Below are 17165 nucleotides of genomic sequence, written 5' to 3'. Positions count from 1 at the left end.
TAAAATACATGTTTTTGGTTCTTTGTTGCTCAGTCGGTAGAGCATGGCGCTTGCAATGTCAAAGGCTGTGGGTTGTGGGCCACCCATACCTAAAATGTATGCACACGTGACTGTAAGTTGCTTTGGATAAAAGCGTCTGCTAAATTGCATATGCGCACACACGGAGGAAGAATAGATCAAAGAGAACGATAGACTCAACAACAGAACGCCTGTTTCTGTCCTGTTGGCTATTATTCACCATGACACTTGAGGTGTCGGCTGATCCCACGTCACCAGCTCTCACTCTGGTCTTCTGTGGTTAACGGTAGTGGATGAACAGATCTCTGAAGCTATGTGGAGGGATGGACTGGAAAGAGGGGGGAGGAGGGAGTGGGAAGAGGGATGGAGGGAGCAGGTGAGAGGGATGGTGTGGGAGAAGCAGGTCAGCGATGGAGGGAGGGGGAAAGAAAGAGCAGGTCAGAGGGATGGAGGGAAAGTGTTGTGAGGAGAGAGTGGAGGGAGCAGATGAGAGGAATGGTGGGATGGTGTTGAAGCATGTCAGCGACGGAATCAGGGGGATGGATGTAATCACAGGAGGGGTGGAGGGAGCAGGTCACAAGAACACCTGCTCCCTCCACCTCTCTGTGTGTTCTATCCTCCTAAGGGAAACAGTCGCCTGGCATTTCAAGGAGACGGTAAAGTAAAACCAAAGCCTCCGCTAACTCTGGTAACTGGCTGTCAGGACAAATTATTAAAAAGTCCTTCATTACAATACATGGTCACAATACTTGTTGAGACGTCTTCTTGGGTCCAAGTTGAAGGACTGTCACCTGCAATACGTTATAGAAGTTAATATTTTGATTCAAGTATACATTGAGTGTATAAAACATTAGGAACACCTTCCAAATATTGAGTTACACCCCCCTTTGCCCTCAGAACAGCATCAATTCATTGTGGTATGAACTCTACAAAGTGTCAAGTCTTAGAGATCTTGGCCCATGTTGCCTCCAATGCTTCCAACAGTTGTCAAGTTGGCTGGATGTCCTTTTGGTGGTCGACCATTCTTGATACACACGGTAAACCCAGCAGTGTTGTAGTTCTTGACACACTCAAACAGGTGCTCCTGGCACCAAACCCTGTTCAAAGGCACTTAAATGTTTTGTCTTTCCCATTCACTTTCTTAATGACAACACAATCCACGTCTCAAGGCTTAAAAATCCTTTAACATTTCTTCTCCCCTTCATCAACACTGGTTGAAGTGGATTTAACAGGCAACATCAATAAGGGATCATAACTTCCTCATGGTCTGTCATGGAAAGAGCGATGTTTTGTATACTCAGTGTACATACACAAGCATTCAAGACAAAGTCAGACACAGAAATGAGGTAACAGGCAGGAGAAATTCACTGAGGCAGAATAAAGCCTTTGTTCAGGAGTGTTTGTGAGTAGTAGAGGAAGCTTTGGGGATCTCTGACCTTTACAGTGGCCTGAGTGTGTGTTGGCATCATGACATGACTGATGCAGATTGTCATAGCAGAAGAAAGCCAATTACCCTGGTCATCATGATACCCTTAGGGCCTCTTTCAGTCTATTATAATGCATCACAGTGAGTATTCTCTGTGCGTCGGTCTCTGGCAGCTTTGTGTTTTTGGATTTTCCTCCATGGTGTCCCCTCCAGACAAGCTTCAATGCCATACAACTGCTCTTAAATGCAAGTAAAGCTAAATGCGTGCGCTTCAACCGATCGCTGCCTGCCCGTCCAGCATCACTACTCTGGACGGTTCTGACTTAGAATATGTGGACAACTACAAATACCTAGGTGTCTGGTTAGACTGTAAACTCTCCTTCCAGACTCACATTAAGCATCTCCAATCCAAAATTAAATCTAGAATCTGCTTCCTTTTTCGCAACAAAGCATCCTTCACTCATGCTGCCAAACATACCCATGTAAAACTGACTACCCTGCCGATCCTTGACTTCGATGTCATTTACAAAATAGTTCCCAACACTCTACTCAGCAAATTGGATGCAGTCTATCACAGTGCCATCCGTTATGTCACCAAAGCACAATATACTACCCACCACTGAGACCTGTATGCTCTCGTTGGCTGGCCCTCACTTCATATTCGTCGCCAAACCCACTGGCTCCAGGTCATCCATAAGTCGTTGCTAGGTAAAGCCCAGCCTTATCTCAGCTCACTGGTCACCATAGCACTCACTCCAGCAGGTATATTTCACTGGTCATCCCCAAAGCCAATTCCTCCTTTAGCCGCCTTTCCTTCCAGTCCTCTACTGCCAATGACTGGAACGAATTGCAAAAATCACTGAAGCTGGAGAGTCATATCTCCCTCACTAACTTCAAGCATCAGCTGTCAGCAGCACACAAATCACTGCACCCGTAGATAGCCCATCTGTAAATAGCCCATCCAACTACCTCATCCCCATACTGTTATTTATTTTTGCTCCTTTGCACCCCAGTATCTCTACTTGCACATTCATCTTCTGCACATCTATCACTCCAGTGTTTAATTGCTAAATTGTAATTATTTCACCACTATGGCCTATTTATTGCCTTACCTCCTTTATCTTAGCTCATTTGCGCACACTGTATATAGACTTTTTTTCTATTGTGTTATTGACTATGTTTGTTTATTCCATGTGTAACTCTGTTTGTGTCGCACTGCTTTGCTTTCTCTTGGCCAGTTGTAAATGAGAACTTGCTCTCAACTAGCCTACCTGGTTAAATAAATGTGAAATTATTTTTTGATTTTTTTTAAAGACTGTGTAAATTCTACAGTCACGGACCCTCCTGATCCACAGCTCTTTCTGGTTCAGATGAGTGTCTCCTCTACAAAGCAAAAGGGCCATGCCTATCAAAGAAGCACAGTGACATCCTCCTTTAGTTATCATCTTTCTCTACTCAAGACGAAGCACCTTTATTGTGACCCTTATTACCCAGTTCTCTTGGTGTCCTTGAACCAGCCGCAGAAATGATGAGCTGAGATCCCGGTATGGCATATTGGTGCTCTCGCGAAACAGCATGGATCTAAAGAGAATGAACAGAGAATCATGGGGCCATTGTTGTTGCTGTTTCTTCACAGGAGCATCACTGAGAGACCAGAGGGGCTGAGATCAGAGGAAGTGCTACCACAACGCCATAATGTACAAGGACTACAGATCAGGACGAGCAGCAGGTAAGAGCTCAGCGTGTCTGTGTTTGAGTTTGCATGTGGAAAGAGAATCTGGAAGGGTGCATACACACTGCAGCCCCAGAGGCCTTCTCAGGTGCAGTGTCCAGATTTCATGGCTCTTAAGGGGATTTACTGCCAAAATTCCTGCTGCACACCTGATAAGACTGTATTTGTCCCCTAGTGGAGGTTTCCTTCTATCCAATAGAGCCTCCTCTCTTCTGCCCAACCCCCCCTGGAGTTACCCCCACTATTACACTGGCTCTGCCCAACCCCCGTGGAGCTACCCCCACTATTACACTGGCTCTGCCCAACCCCGTGGAGCTGCCCCCCTCTTACTCTGGCTCTGGTTACCATGGCAACAGGGCCGCTGGAGTCCTATCACGTGTCTGAGATTTGGGGTCTGACTAGGGGTCTGACTAGGGTATCTTTTTGCTATCAGTTGAAGCAGCAGACTCAAACTAATGTCAAAACAACTGAGTTGTGAAAAAATGATGTAAATAGCCATGAAACATGAGACTTTCGAGTAAATTAGACCATATTTTATGCCTGTACACAGCGCCTCCAAAAATGAATATCAGCACTAAAGTCCGTGCGCTCAGCTCCCCTGCCAGGCAGTGTTGCTGTGCAAAGTGGGATATAGGATTAGTGTTTATTAATGTAATTAGCAGCTATGAAACAAAACAGCAGAAATACTTTGAAAACAGCTCATGCAGCATTTTTCTAACTCCATGTGCTTATACTTTTGACTATTTTTATTCAGGAATGTAATGCTCACACGAGAGCCCTGCAAATTAACCACCTGCCAAAGTAGCTGGTGAATTAGACATTCTTACCTGCCAATACCTAAATCTACCGGCATTTGCCAGGTGCTAATTGTATTCCCTGGTGGTGTGAGAGCATGGGGAGAGGGAATGAAAGCGTCTCTTCTCTTGCCGGGATTTGGTAGATGAGTGTGTCAACTCTTATTATGTTCACACAGTGTGGTGCACAGGTTGGTCAGGTGATAATGAATGTGCAGTCTGGTGTCTGGCCTCTTTCTCTCTCTGTCCTCCCCCATCCTCTCTTTCTCTCTCTGTCCTCCCCCATCCTCTCTTTCTCTCTCTGTCCTCCCCCATCCTCTCTTTCTCTCTCTGTCCTCCCCCATCCTCTCTTTCTCTCTCTGGCCTCTAAGACATTGTATCTCTCGTCTCTGGTGATGTTCCCTCTTCTCGTCCTCTACACTCTGCCTCAGCCTACAGCGGTGTGGTGTCTGATCTCTATCGATATCCCACTTTCATCCTCTATCCCTCTCTCTGTCCTCTCGCTACAGAATATTTGTAGAACATCAGTGTGTGGTAGTATATCTTCCCTCAGCACGGCACCTTTCTGATATATACTTCATCTCTAACTGGCCTCTGTTTGTCTGTTTTTCTGACATCCAACGACATCAGGTCTCTGATTACTAACTGGAGCTTGAGAACCTTGTCCTCTCCTTGGCCTTTGATGACAGAGCCACAGACACCATTAAAGGAAGGAAAGTAGAGGTATGAGGTTCAGGGCTACCACTGTGATCACAATATAGTAGTCATATCTAGAAAAAACAAAGGCTGGGCCTAAGATAGTGTCTAAGAGGACACACAATAAGTTTTGTAATGATTCATATGTTGATGATGTAAAGAATATTTGTTGGTCTGTGGTGTGTAATGAGGAGCAACCAGACACTGCACTTGACACATTTATTAAATTGCTTTTTCCAGTTACTAATAAGCAACACACCCATTTAAGGAAATGACTGTAAAAACGGTTGAATCCCCTTGGATTGATGAGGAATTGAAAAATTGTATGGGTGAGATGGAGGAGACAAAACTTATGGTAAATGAGTCTGGCTGCCCAACTTGATTGGCAAACATGTTGCAAATTAAGAAATCATGTGACTAAACTAAATAAAAAGTATCTGTACTATTTTACAAAAATGAATCATAATAAAAAGCTTTGGAGCACCTTAAATTAAATGTTGGGATAAAGGCAAACTCTGCTCTATCAGTCACAACTCACTGATATTGCCAACTACTTTTAATTAGTTTTTCATTGGCAAGATAATCAAACTTAAGTATGACATATCAGCAACAAACGCTGACACTACACATCCAAGTATATCTAACCAAATTATGAATGACAATTTTACTTTTGAATTTTGTAAAGTCAGTGTGGAAGAGGTGAAAAAAGTAGTGTTGTCTATCAACAATGACAAGGCACCGGGGGTCTGACAATCTGGATGGAAAATGACTGAAGATATTGCGACTCCTATTCGCCCATCTTCAATTTAAGCCTACTAGAAAGTGTGTACCCTCAGGCCTGGAGGGAAGCTAAAGCCCAGGGTAGCTGTTTAGGCCCATTATTTTTTTCAATCTTTACTAACGACATGCCTCTGGCTTTGAGTAAAGTATGCGGATGACTCAACACTATACACGTAAGCTACTACAGCAACTGAAATGACTGCAACACTTAACAAAGAGCTGCAGTTAGTTTCGTAATGGGTAGCAAGGAATAAGTTAGTCCTAAATATTTCCAAAACTAAAAGCATTGTATTTCTGACAAATCATTCACTACACCTCAACTTCATCTTGTAATGAATAATGTGGAAATTGAACTAATAGAAGTCACTGAACTGCTTGGAGTAACTCAGGATTGAAAACGGTCATGGTCAAAACATATATTGATACAACAGTAGTTAAGACGGGGAGAAGTCTGTCCATGATTAAGCGCTGCTCTGCCTTAACAAGGCAGGTCCTGCAGGCCCTAGTTTTGTCACACCTGGACTATTGTTCAGTAGTGTGGTCAGGTGCCACAAAGATAGACTTAAACAAATTGCAGTTGGCTCAGAGCAGCAGCACGGCTGTCCCTTAAAAGTCCTCGCAGAGCTAACATTAATGACATGCATGTCAGTCTCTCATGGCTCAAGTGGAAGAGATTGACTTCATGACTACTTGTTTTTGTAAGAGGTGTTGACAAGCTGAATGTACCGAGCTGTCTGTTTTTAAAATACTTGCATACTGCTCGGACACCCATGCATAACACACAAGAAATGCTACCAGAGGTCCAGAACAAACTGTGAGGGGTACAGTACTACATCGAGCCGTGACTACATGGAACTCTATTCCACATCAGGTAACTGATGCACGCAGTAGAATAAGATTTAAAAAGCAAGGTAAAAATACACCTTATGTAACAACACAACAGATACTGTGAAGACCCACACAAGGTACAGACACATTGTGGTATTGTTGTATGGTGGTATTGAACATGTTGTATTGTAGATATATAGTGGTGTACTGTTATAAAATGTACTGTTTTTTTATTTTTTTTATTTCACCTTTATTTAACCAGGTAGGCAAGTTGAGAACAAGTTCTCATTTACAATTGCGACCTGGCCAAGATAAAGCAAAGCAGTTCGACACATACAACAACACAGAGTTACACAAGGAGTAAAACAATGTGAGCAAATGAGGTGAGATAAGGGAGGTAAACGCAACAAAAAAAGGCCACGGTGGCGAAGTAAATACAATATAGCAAGTAAAACACTGGAATGGTAGATTTGCAGTGGAAGAATGTGCAAAGTAGAAATAAAAACAATGGGGTGCAAAGGAGCTAAATAAATAAATAACATAACATAAAATAAATACAGTAGTGAAAGAGGTAGTTGTTTGGGCTAAATTATAGGTGGGCTATGTACAGGTGCAGTAATCTGTGAGCTGCTCTGACAGCTGGTGCTTAAAGCTAGTGAGGGAGATAAGTGTTTCCAGTTTCAGAGATTTTTGTAGTTCGTTCCAGTCATTGGCAGTAGAGAACTGGAAGGAGAGGCGGCCAAAGAAAGAATTGGTTTTGGGGGTGACCAGAGATACCTGCTGGAGCTTGTGCTACAGGTGGGTGATGCTATGATGACCAGCGAGCTGAGATAAGCGGGGACTTTACCTAGCAGGGTCTTGTAGATGACCTGGAGCCAGTGGGTTTGGCGGCGAGTATGAAGCGAGGGCCAGCCAACGAAAGCGTACAGGTCGCAATGGTGGGTAGTATATAGGGCTTTGGTGACAAAACGGATGGCACTGATAGACTGCATCCAATTTGTTGAGTAGGGTATTGGAGGCTATTTTGTAAATGACATTGCCGAAGTCGGGGATTGGTAGGATGGTCAGTTTTACAAGGGTATGTTTGGCAGCATGAGTGAAGGATGCTTTGTTGTGAAATAGGAAGCCAATTCTAGATTTAACTTTGGATTGGAGATGTTTAATGTGGGTCTGGAAGGAGAGTTTACAGTCTAACCAGACACCTAGGTATTTGTAGTTGTCCACGTATTCTAAGTCAGAGGCATCCAGAGTAGTGATGTTGGACAGGCGGGCAGGTGCAGGCAGCGATCGCTTGAAGAGCATGCATTTAGTTTTACTTGTATTTAAGAGCAATTGGAGGCCACGAAAGGAGAGTTGTATGGCATTGAAGTTTGCCTGGAGTGTCCAAAGAAGGGCCAGAAGTATACAGAATGGTATCGTCTGCGTAGAGGTGGATCAGAGACTCACCAGCAGCAAGAGCGACATCATTGATGTATACAGAGAAGAGAGTCGGTCCAAGAATTGAACCCTGTGGCACCCCCGTAGAGACTGCCAGAGGTGCGGACAGCAGAACCTCCGATTTGACACACTGAACTCTATCAGAGTAGTAGTTGGTGAACCATGCGAGGCAATCATTTGAGAAACCAAGGCTGTTGAGTCTGCCGATGAGGATGTGGTGATTGACAGAGTCGAAAGCCTCGGCCAGATCAATGAATACGGCTGCACAGTAATGTTTCTTATCGATGGCGGTTAAGATATCGTTTAGGACCTTGAGCGTGGCTGAGGTGCACCCATGACCAGCTTTGAGACCAGATTGCATAGCAGAGAAGGTATGGTGAGATTCGAAATGGTCGATCATCTGTTTGTTGACTGAGCTTTCAAAGACTTTAGAAAGGCAGGGTAGGATAGATATAGGTCTGTAGTAGTTTGGGTCAAGAGTGTCCCCCCCTTTGAAGAGGGGGATGACCGCAGCTGCTTTCCAATCTTTGGGAATCTCAGACGACACGAGAGGTTGAACAAGCTAGTAATAGGGGTGGCAACAATTTTGACAGATAATTTTTTAGAGAGAAAGGGTCCAGATTTGTAGGGGTCCAGATTTTGCAGCTCTTTCAGAACATCAGCTGACTGGATTTTGGGAGAAGGAGAAATGGGGAAGGCTTGGGTGAGTTGCTGTGGGGGGTGCAGTGCTGTTGACCAGGGTAGGGGTAGCCAGGTGGAAAGCATGGACAGCCGTAGAAAAATGCTTAGAGAGATCTGAGATCGCTGAGATCTTGGTTGAAGACAGCAGAGGTGTATTTAGAGGGCAAGTTGGTTAGGATGATATCTATGAGGGTGCCTGTGTTTATGGCTTTGGGGAGTAGCTGGTAGGTTCATTGATAATTTGTGTGAGATTGAGGGCATCAAGCTTAGATTGTAGGATGGCTGGGGTGTTAAGCATGTTCCAGTTTAGGTCGCCTAGCAGCACGAGCTCGAGCTCTGAAGATAGATGGGGGGCAATCAGTTCACATATGGTGTCCAGAGGACAGCTGGGGGCAGAGGGTGGTGGCTATAGGAGGTGGCAATGGTGATAGACTTGTTTTTTAAATATTTATTTTTTTAATTTTACCTTTATTTAACCAGGCAAGTCAGTTAAGAACACATTCTTACTTTCAATGACTGCCTGGGAACAGTGGGTTAACTGCCTGTTCACGGGCAGAACAACAGATTTGTACCTTGGCAGCTCAGGGGTTTGAACTCACAACCTTCCAGTTACTAGTCCAACGCTCTAACCACTAGGCTACCCTGCCGCCCCTCTGGAGAGGTGGAATTTTAAAAGTAGAAGTTCAAATTGTTTGCGTACAGACCTGGATAGTAGGACAGAACTCTGCAGGCTATATTTGCAGTAGATTGCAAGACCGCCCCCTTTGGCAGTTCTATCTTGTCTGAAAATGTTGTAGTTTGGGATGACAATTTCAGAATTTTTGGTGGTCTTCCTAAGCCAGGATTCAGACACAGCTAGAATATCCGGGTTGGCAGAGTGTGCTAAAGCAGTGAATAAAACAAACTTAGGGAGGAGGTTTCTAATGTTAACATGCATGAAACCAAGGCTATTACTGTTAGACGTCATCAAAAAAGAGCGCCTAGGGAATAGGAGTGGAGCTAGGCACTGCAGGGCCTGGATTCACCTCTACAACACTAGAGGAAAAGAAGAGGAGTAGGATAAAGGTACGGCTAAAAGCAATGGGAATTGGTCGTCTAGAACGTCTGGAACAGAGAGTAAAAGGAGGTTTCTGGGAGCGATAAAATAGCTTCAAGGTATAATGTACAGACAAAGGTATGGTAGGATGTGAATACAGTGGAGGTAAACCTAGGTATTGAGTGATGATGAGAGACATATTGTCTCTAGAAACATCATTGAAACCAGGAGATGGCATTGCATGTGTGAGTGGTGGAACTAATAGGTTGGATAAGGTATAGTGAGCAGGACTAGAGGCTCTACAGTGAAATAAGCCAATAAACACTAACCAGAACAGCAATGGACAAGGCATATTGACATTAAGGAGAGGCATGCTTAGTCGATTGATCAAAAGGGTCCAGTGAGGTTGGTTGGGGTCACGGCGATTCAGACAGCTAGCCGTGCCATCGGTAGCAAGCTAGCATAGGATGGAGGTCTGTTTTTAGCTACCGTGCATTTCTGTCGGTAGGATTAGTGGGGTTCCGTGTGGTAGATAGAGGGGATCAATCCAATTCGCAAAAATAAATAAATATAGATATATATAGTTATAGAGGCCCAAGAAAAAAGAAAACAATTGTCCGATAGGTCTATTCAGATAGCAGCCGATAAGACAGCTAACGATTAGCGGACCGCAGATGGGCGTTCAGGTAATGTCGCGACGGAGGAGCCAGCTGGATAACTCCCTTGGGCAGATAACGTCGGTAGTCCAGTTGTGAAGGCCCGGTGGGGCTCCGCGTTGGCAGTAAAATGGGTCCGGATAGGTGATTGTAGCCCAGGAGTGACTGATGGAACTCTTCAGCTGGCTAGCTCCGGAATAATTGATGTTTGCACCGGAATCGACGTAAGCTGATAGTCACACGGATAGCAGCTAGCTAGCTGCGAGATCCAGGTATAAATATCCAGAGCTTGCGGTTGAAATCCGGGGACATGGAGAGAAAAATAGGTGCGGTATGTTCCGAGCCGCACCGTACAAAACTGGTGATTAGATTTTCGAGCTAAAGGATAGCTGATGACCACAAACCGTGGTTAGCTGAATACTAACGATTAGCCAGTGAAGAAGCTGATTAGCTTCTGGGTTAGCTTCTGGCTAGCTTCTATGGAGGATTACAGATATGAGGTAAATAATACTTTCTTTAAAAATATATATAAATTGGTGAGGCGGGTTGCAGGAGAGTGTTTTGAAGACGAGTTTAATGGAAAATAAAAAAATATATATAATAAGGTATGCGAAGAAAGTTGTAAATAGATATACGGGACACGACAAAAGACGTCTGACTGCTATGCCATCTTGGTGACAATCTATTTATCTTTTGTTTTATATGTAATGTAAGTGCTTTAATATGTTTGGACCCCAGGAAGAGTAGCTGCTAATGGGGATCCCTAATAAATACAAATACAAACTACATCCTCTTAATTGGTGAGTGTCAGTTGCAGGGCAGGTGGTGGTGTTGGGCTGGATATGCATTGACTCAATAGTTTCTTCAAGTTGTGACTGGAATTGGAATGCCCTGAGATGAGAAAAAGGTCACCAGGACCTTGCTTAAATGAGTGCAACTGGAAAGTTGGTGGACTATCATTTCCTCATTTTAGGCCTACAATCTGTGTATACACTCTTTTCATTGGCCTATGGTAGTGGTTGCATTAAAGACCTGGGTCGTTGGTTTTTTATTGATGCCAGTATCTTGTCACTTGCGTGGTATTCAAAAATATCATTGTAATGTTTACAGTCATGTAAAGTGAAGTAGAATAGCAGGAAATTATTTTTTGAAAAGGCTATGTTTTTCTCAATTCCGCAAATACAATGATTAGCGGGTCCCCCTGTCAGCCCCTAGTCTTCAGGGTTGAGCCCGTGGTTATGAAACAGTTTGTCAGTTCTGCTGAGAGTTTTTAACACTTGACCTTGTGTCTGATTCACCAAGCAGGCGCTGTTAATGTTGTGTAGGGGCCAGAGTTTCTGATGCTCATCTGGGCAGATGGCACATTTGGTTCCTGGACCACAGTTAGCTGCACTTCTCTGCTGCCAAAATGCATTATAATACCCACTTGTTCTGATGGACCACTTGTGATTGTGTAATGGAGGACTTGCTGCACTCCAGTCTGCATACTGTGTTGCGTAAACACATAATTATATTCCCCTTCCTCTCCCTTCAGTTCTTTTGGTCAACGGTGTGTTTGGATGGTGATTTTGAGGACCATGACCAGTGTGGACTGATGGTGGGGAGTCCCTGCTGTTGACTGGGGTTTAGCTATAGACTGAAGTAAAGGGGTATTCTGCACTCTGTATGAAACCTGCTACCATCAATATTCATGCTGGTGAGGACTTCCTGGAGATCAGCTTGCCTCTGTATCTTTCACTTAATCCAATTTACAGAATGTTGCCAAGGCTTCCACCTCCCCCTTCTCACCCGAGAAAATTTTGATTTCAGCAAAAGGTTCTGGAACACAACTCCACAGCCCCAGTGTATTTTCCATGGTCCCTCTGTTCTCCCAGAGCTCATATACCAAGTATTCCACCAGGAATAACACAATCTGGCCAGTGGAGACTGATTTGATGAGGTGATAATCTACAAATCAGCACTCAACGAGAGGGTGATGGTGGGAAACAGAGGATGAAAAGAGAGAAGGAAGAGTGTGATACAGGGTCCAAAGGAAAGATGGGTAGTGAGAAAGAAATAGACGGACAGAGGAAGTGGTGAAAGAAGGAAGGGCTCCATCCTTAGCTCTGGTTCAGATCGATGGGCAGTCTCTCCATCCACAAAGGGCAGTGGAGCTAATGAAACACTATGAATCGTTAGATCTGACATTTTCCCCTCCCAGTCTGAGCTATAATAGTACATTTCATTGATCTCGAAATGGATGACACCAAATGCCAGCGCAGTCCTTTAAACTCTGGCAGGCTTTCTGGTGAGCAGAACCTTCAAATATCGTCCACTCTCAAATTCTGAAAGCTTTGCAGAGCAGTGATCTGATACCTCTGTTGGATTGGAAAGGCCATATTAGTATAGCATTCTACACTATCTACTCTTCTGATTCCACTGTGTGCAAGGGGCATCATCAATTCTGGAATCGTTAAATGCATACTTTACAATACAACACAAGGCATCCGATTTACAATCTACTGAGGGGATATAAAGGCCTGTAGAGAAACTGAGCCTTCTGTGATTTACAGCTTCTCTCGGTGTGATGGTTCAACATTTACAGAGGGACCACATTAGAGCTGCACAGTATCTTTTGGAGACATCTTTGAAACCATACCCCAGGAACCCTTTTCTTTCAGAGATAAAAAAAAATAGTCAAGAGGGAAATGGAGAAAATGTTAGATCAGAAGAAGACTCGGTTAAAAATGTATCACAACCCTTTTAGACGTTAGTGATGTATTAGTTGAAGGCGGAGAAAGAGAGGCCGGAGGGCGGACATAAAATGGACAACTTGTTGGGAAGATTGAACTATCAACAGGACATTAAAAATTGTAACATCTTATGCTCCACGGAGTCGTGGCTGAACGGCGACAATATCAACATACAGCTGGCTGGTTATGATGTTCCGGCAGGATAAAACAGTGGCGTCTGGTAAGACCAGGGGCGGCGGTCTATGTATTTTTGTAAAAAACAGCTGGTGCACGATATCTAAGGATGTCTCCATCTATTGCTCGCCTGAGGTAGAGTTTCTCATGATAAGCTGCAGACCACATTACCTACCCAGGGAGTTTATCTATATTCTTTGTAGCTGTTACATACCACCACAGTCAGAGGCTGGCACTGAGATGGCATTGAAAGAGCTGTATTCCGCCATAAGCAAATAAGAAATAGCTCACCCAGAGGCGGTGCGCCTAGTAGCCGGGGACTTTAATGCAGGGAAGCTTAAATCCGTTTGACCTATTTTCTATCAACATGTTAAATGTGCAACCAGAGGGAAAAGAACTCTGGACCACCTAATAGTCCACACACAGAGATTCATACAAAGCTCTCCCTCGCCCTCCATTTGGCAGATCTGACCATAATTCTATCCTCCTGATTCCTGCTTAAAAGCAAAAACTTGAGGAAGCACCAGTGACTAGATCAATAAAAAAAAGTGGTCATATGAAGCAGATACTAAGCTACAGGACTGTTTTGCTAGTACAGACTGGAATATGTTCCATTATTCCTCCAGTGGCATTGAGGAGTACACCACATCTGTCATTGGCTTCATCAATAAGAGCATCGATGATGTCATCCCCACAGTGACCGTACGTACATACCCCAACCAGAAACCATCGATTACAGGCAGCATACGCACTGAGCTGAAGGCTAGAGCTGCCGCTTTCAAGGAGCGGGTCTCTAACCCGGAAGCTTATTAGAAATCACGCTATGCCCTCCGACGAACCATCAAACAGGCAATGCGTCAATACAGGACTTAGATCGAGTTGTACTGCAACAGCTCTGACGCTTGTTGGATGTGGCAGGGCCTGCAAACCATTACAGACTACAAAGGGAAGCACAGCCAAGAGCTGCCCAGTGACACGAGCCTACTGGATGTGCGAAATTACTTCTATGCTCGCTTCGAGGCAAATAACACTGAAACATGCATGAGAACACCAGCTGTACCAGAAGACTGTGATCACGATCTCCGCAGCCGATATAAGACAGGTCAACATTCACAAGGCCGCAGGGCCAGACGAATTACCAGGACGTGTACTGCGACAATGCGCTGACCAACTAGCAAGTGTCTTCACTGACATTTTCAACCTCTCTCTGTCCGAGTCTGTCATACCACCATAGTGCCAGTGCCCAAGAACACCAAGGTAACCTGCCTAAATGACTACAGACCCGTAGCACTCACATCTGTAGCCATGAAGTGCTTTGAAAGGCTGGTCATGGCTCACATCAACGCTATCACACGGAAACCCTAGACCCACTCCAATTCGCATACCGCCCCTACAGATCCACAGATGATGCAGTCTCTATTGCACTCCACACTGCCCTTTCCCACCTGGAGAAAAGGAACACCTATGTGAGAATGCTATTCATTGACTACAGCTCAGCGTTCAACACCATAGTGTCCTCAAAGCTCAACAATGAGCTAAGGTCCCTGGGACTAAACACCTCCGTCTGCAACTGGATCCTGGACTTCCTGACAGATCGCCCCCAGGTGGTAAGGGTAGGTAACAACACATCTGCCACGCTGATCCTCAACACAAGGGCCCCTCAGGGGTGCGTGCTCAGCCCCCTCCTGTTCTCCCTGTTCACTCATGACTGCACAGCCAGGCACGACTCCATCACCATTAAATTTGCTGGTGACACAACAGTGCTAGGCCTGATCCCCGACAACAATGAGACAGCCTGTAGGGAGGAGGTCAGAGACCTGGCCGGGTGGTGCCAGGACAACAACCTCTCCCTCAACCTGGTCAAGACAAAGGACATGATTGTGGACTACAGGAAAAGGAGGACCGAGCACGCCTCCATTCTCATCTACGGGGCTTCAGTGGAGCAGGTTGAGAGCTTCAAGTTCCTTGGTGTCTACATCACCAACAAACTAACATGGTCCAAGCACACCATGACAGTTGTGAAGGGGGCACGACAAAACCTATTCCCCCTCAGGAGACTGAAAAGATTTGGCATGGGTCCTGAGATCCTCAAAAGGTTATGCAGCTACATCATCGAGAGTATCCTGACTGGTTGCATCACTGCCTGTTATGGCAACTGCTCGGCATCTGACCGCAAGGCACTGCAGAGGGTTGTGTGAACGGCCCAGTACATCACTGGGGCTAAGCTTCCTGCCATCCAGGACATCTATACCAGGCGGTGTCAGAGGAAGGCCCTAAAAATTGTCAGACTCCAACCACCCTAGTCATAGACTGTTCCGACTGCTACCACACGGCAAGTGGTACCATAGCTCAAAGTCTAGGTCCAAGAGGCTTCTAAACAGCTTCTACCCCCAAGCCATAATACTCCTGAACATCTAGTCAAATGGCTACCCAGACTATTCACATTGCCCCCCTCCCCTTTCCACACCACTGCCACTCTCTGGTATCATCTATGTATAGTCACTTTAATTAACTCTACCTACATGTACATACTACTTCAACTAACCGGGGCCCCCGCACATTGACTCTGTACCGGCACACCCCTGTATGTAATGTAATGGTATGTATGTATTTTTACTTCTCTTTAATTACTTGTTACTTTTATCTCTTATTCGTATTTTTTAAAACTGCACTGTCAGAGGCTCGTAAGTAAGCATTTCACTGTACGGTCTACACCTGGTGTATTTGGCGCATGTGACTAATAAAGTTTGATTTGATTTTGTCTTATGCTCTGAACATCTTCAATAATGAGACAAAATATCTCCATCTTAACTAAACAAGTTACTTATTGTTCAACAGGTGTCTCTTAAACGAGGCGATCAACGATGAGGTACGGGTATGGACTGGCTGATATCTCGTTGCGATTTGTAATTAGATTTATGACCCAGTGATTGAAGAGTTGGCTCACAAAATCTTTTTTGTTTGTTATGGCAGTGTCTTTTTTCCTCCACATTTTTTGATTTATCAAAATGACTTTGATTTATCATACCCCTCTTTTAAGCCACCCAGTTCATTTGGCTTAAGATGATCACTAATGTACAACGCTAACCATAAAAACCAATAAAGACTTGTATTTAATCTGTTGTAGAAAAAAGGCAAATTTAGTATTAGATTTAAACAGCCTGCACTTGGACCAAGAAAGTCTTTGACAGAACATCACGGTTTGAAAAACGGATAAGCAGAAACACTGTCCCTTAGGCCTAGGGAGAAACGAACTGAATAAGAGCGCCAACTCTTTCATTTTCTATTTGGTGACAGAATTAATTTAGTTCTGTCTGGGAAGCATTTAGTTTATTTATGACCAGTCTGTTGTGGCGAAAAACGAGGACACAGAAAAAGGGGCTGTCTAAATGAGTGTTTCAGCAGCTCCATCCAATGCAGCTACTTGGAAGCCTTTTTTGATCTTACCATACTGGTCATAAAACAGTTTCAGTAACACTCCTGCTGATTGAGTCCAAGTAGTGGGCTTCTATTTAAGGGTCCATGATCCTGGACCATCAGACAAAGCTAGTTAATGTCAGATTTTAAAAATAGCTTTAGGTCAAGTGGCTCAACAGATTTGGCTGTCCTTTAAAACTGTCAACTGAACTCGAAACCGCACATCTTCCTTTGTGTTCCTTCCAGTACATTCTCCTTATGATTCCGAGGGCATAATGCAACCTATTATAGTCATATTTACACCCTCTAATATGGATTATGAGTCACTTACCATGCACCAATTTGACTCTTAACATTTCATCTTTAGAATTTGTTTATTCATTGAGTTTTGACTCTAATTACTTTTTGTTGCTATGACATGCAACCATACTGAAAGGGCTACTGCTGACTGTAACCATACAATTTCTATATGCAGGAAGTTACTCTACAGATTGAGCAGGCAACGTTACTGCTCCGCCAACAACAGACGCCTCATTTATTTCTCTAATTGGTTAAGGTTGTTTAAAAATCAATGCTGGGAATGTTTCCATGCTCAAGTACAATCTTTGCCTCGTTCGTTTCCACTTTGGAATCCGTTTGACAGTTCTTGTGTATGGGCTGTGGGCTTTGAAATGTGTTTTTGGAAGTGCAGACAGGCTGTTGAAGATAATATTGTTTGACCCATCAAACATTTCTCAGACACTTATTTTTCATCTCAA

The 17165-nt window shown here is 44.2% G+C and overlaps 1 protein-coding gene across 2 annotated transcripts in view; it reads left to right on the top strand.

The window, feature by feature from the left end:
• Positions 1-17165, top strand: part of LOC112221104 (ecto-NOX disulfide-thiol exchanger 2) — a 302937-nt gene that overhangs the window by 75065 nt on the left and 210707 nt on the right. For both annotated transcript variants that reach the window (XM_042303217.1, XM_042303213.1), the window contains exon 3: positions 3081-3173. In XM_042303217.1, coding sequence (XP_042159151.1) covers positions 3140-3173 — 34 coding nt within the window. In that variant the 5' untranslated portion in view covers positions 3081-3139. The remainder of the gene's footprint in view (positions 1-3080; positions 3174-17165) is intronic.

Source organism: Oncorhynchus tshawytscha, linkage group LG21 (assembly GCF_018296145.1).
Source record: "Oncorhynchus tshawytscha isolate Ot180627B linkage group LG21, Otsh_v2.0, whole genome shotgun sequence".
Classification (NCBI taxonomy): Eukaryota; Metazoa; Chordata; class Actinopteri; order Salmoniformes; family Salmonidae; genus Oncorhynchus; species Oncorhynchus tshawytscha.
The sequence above is the reverse complement of the archived record's forward strand: the minus strand, read 5'-3'. Positions and strand labels throughout refer to the sequence as shown.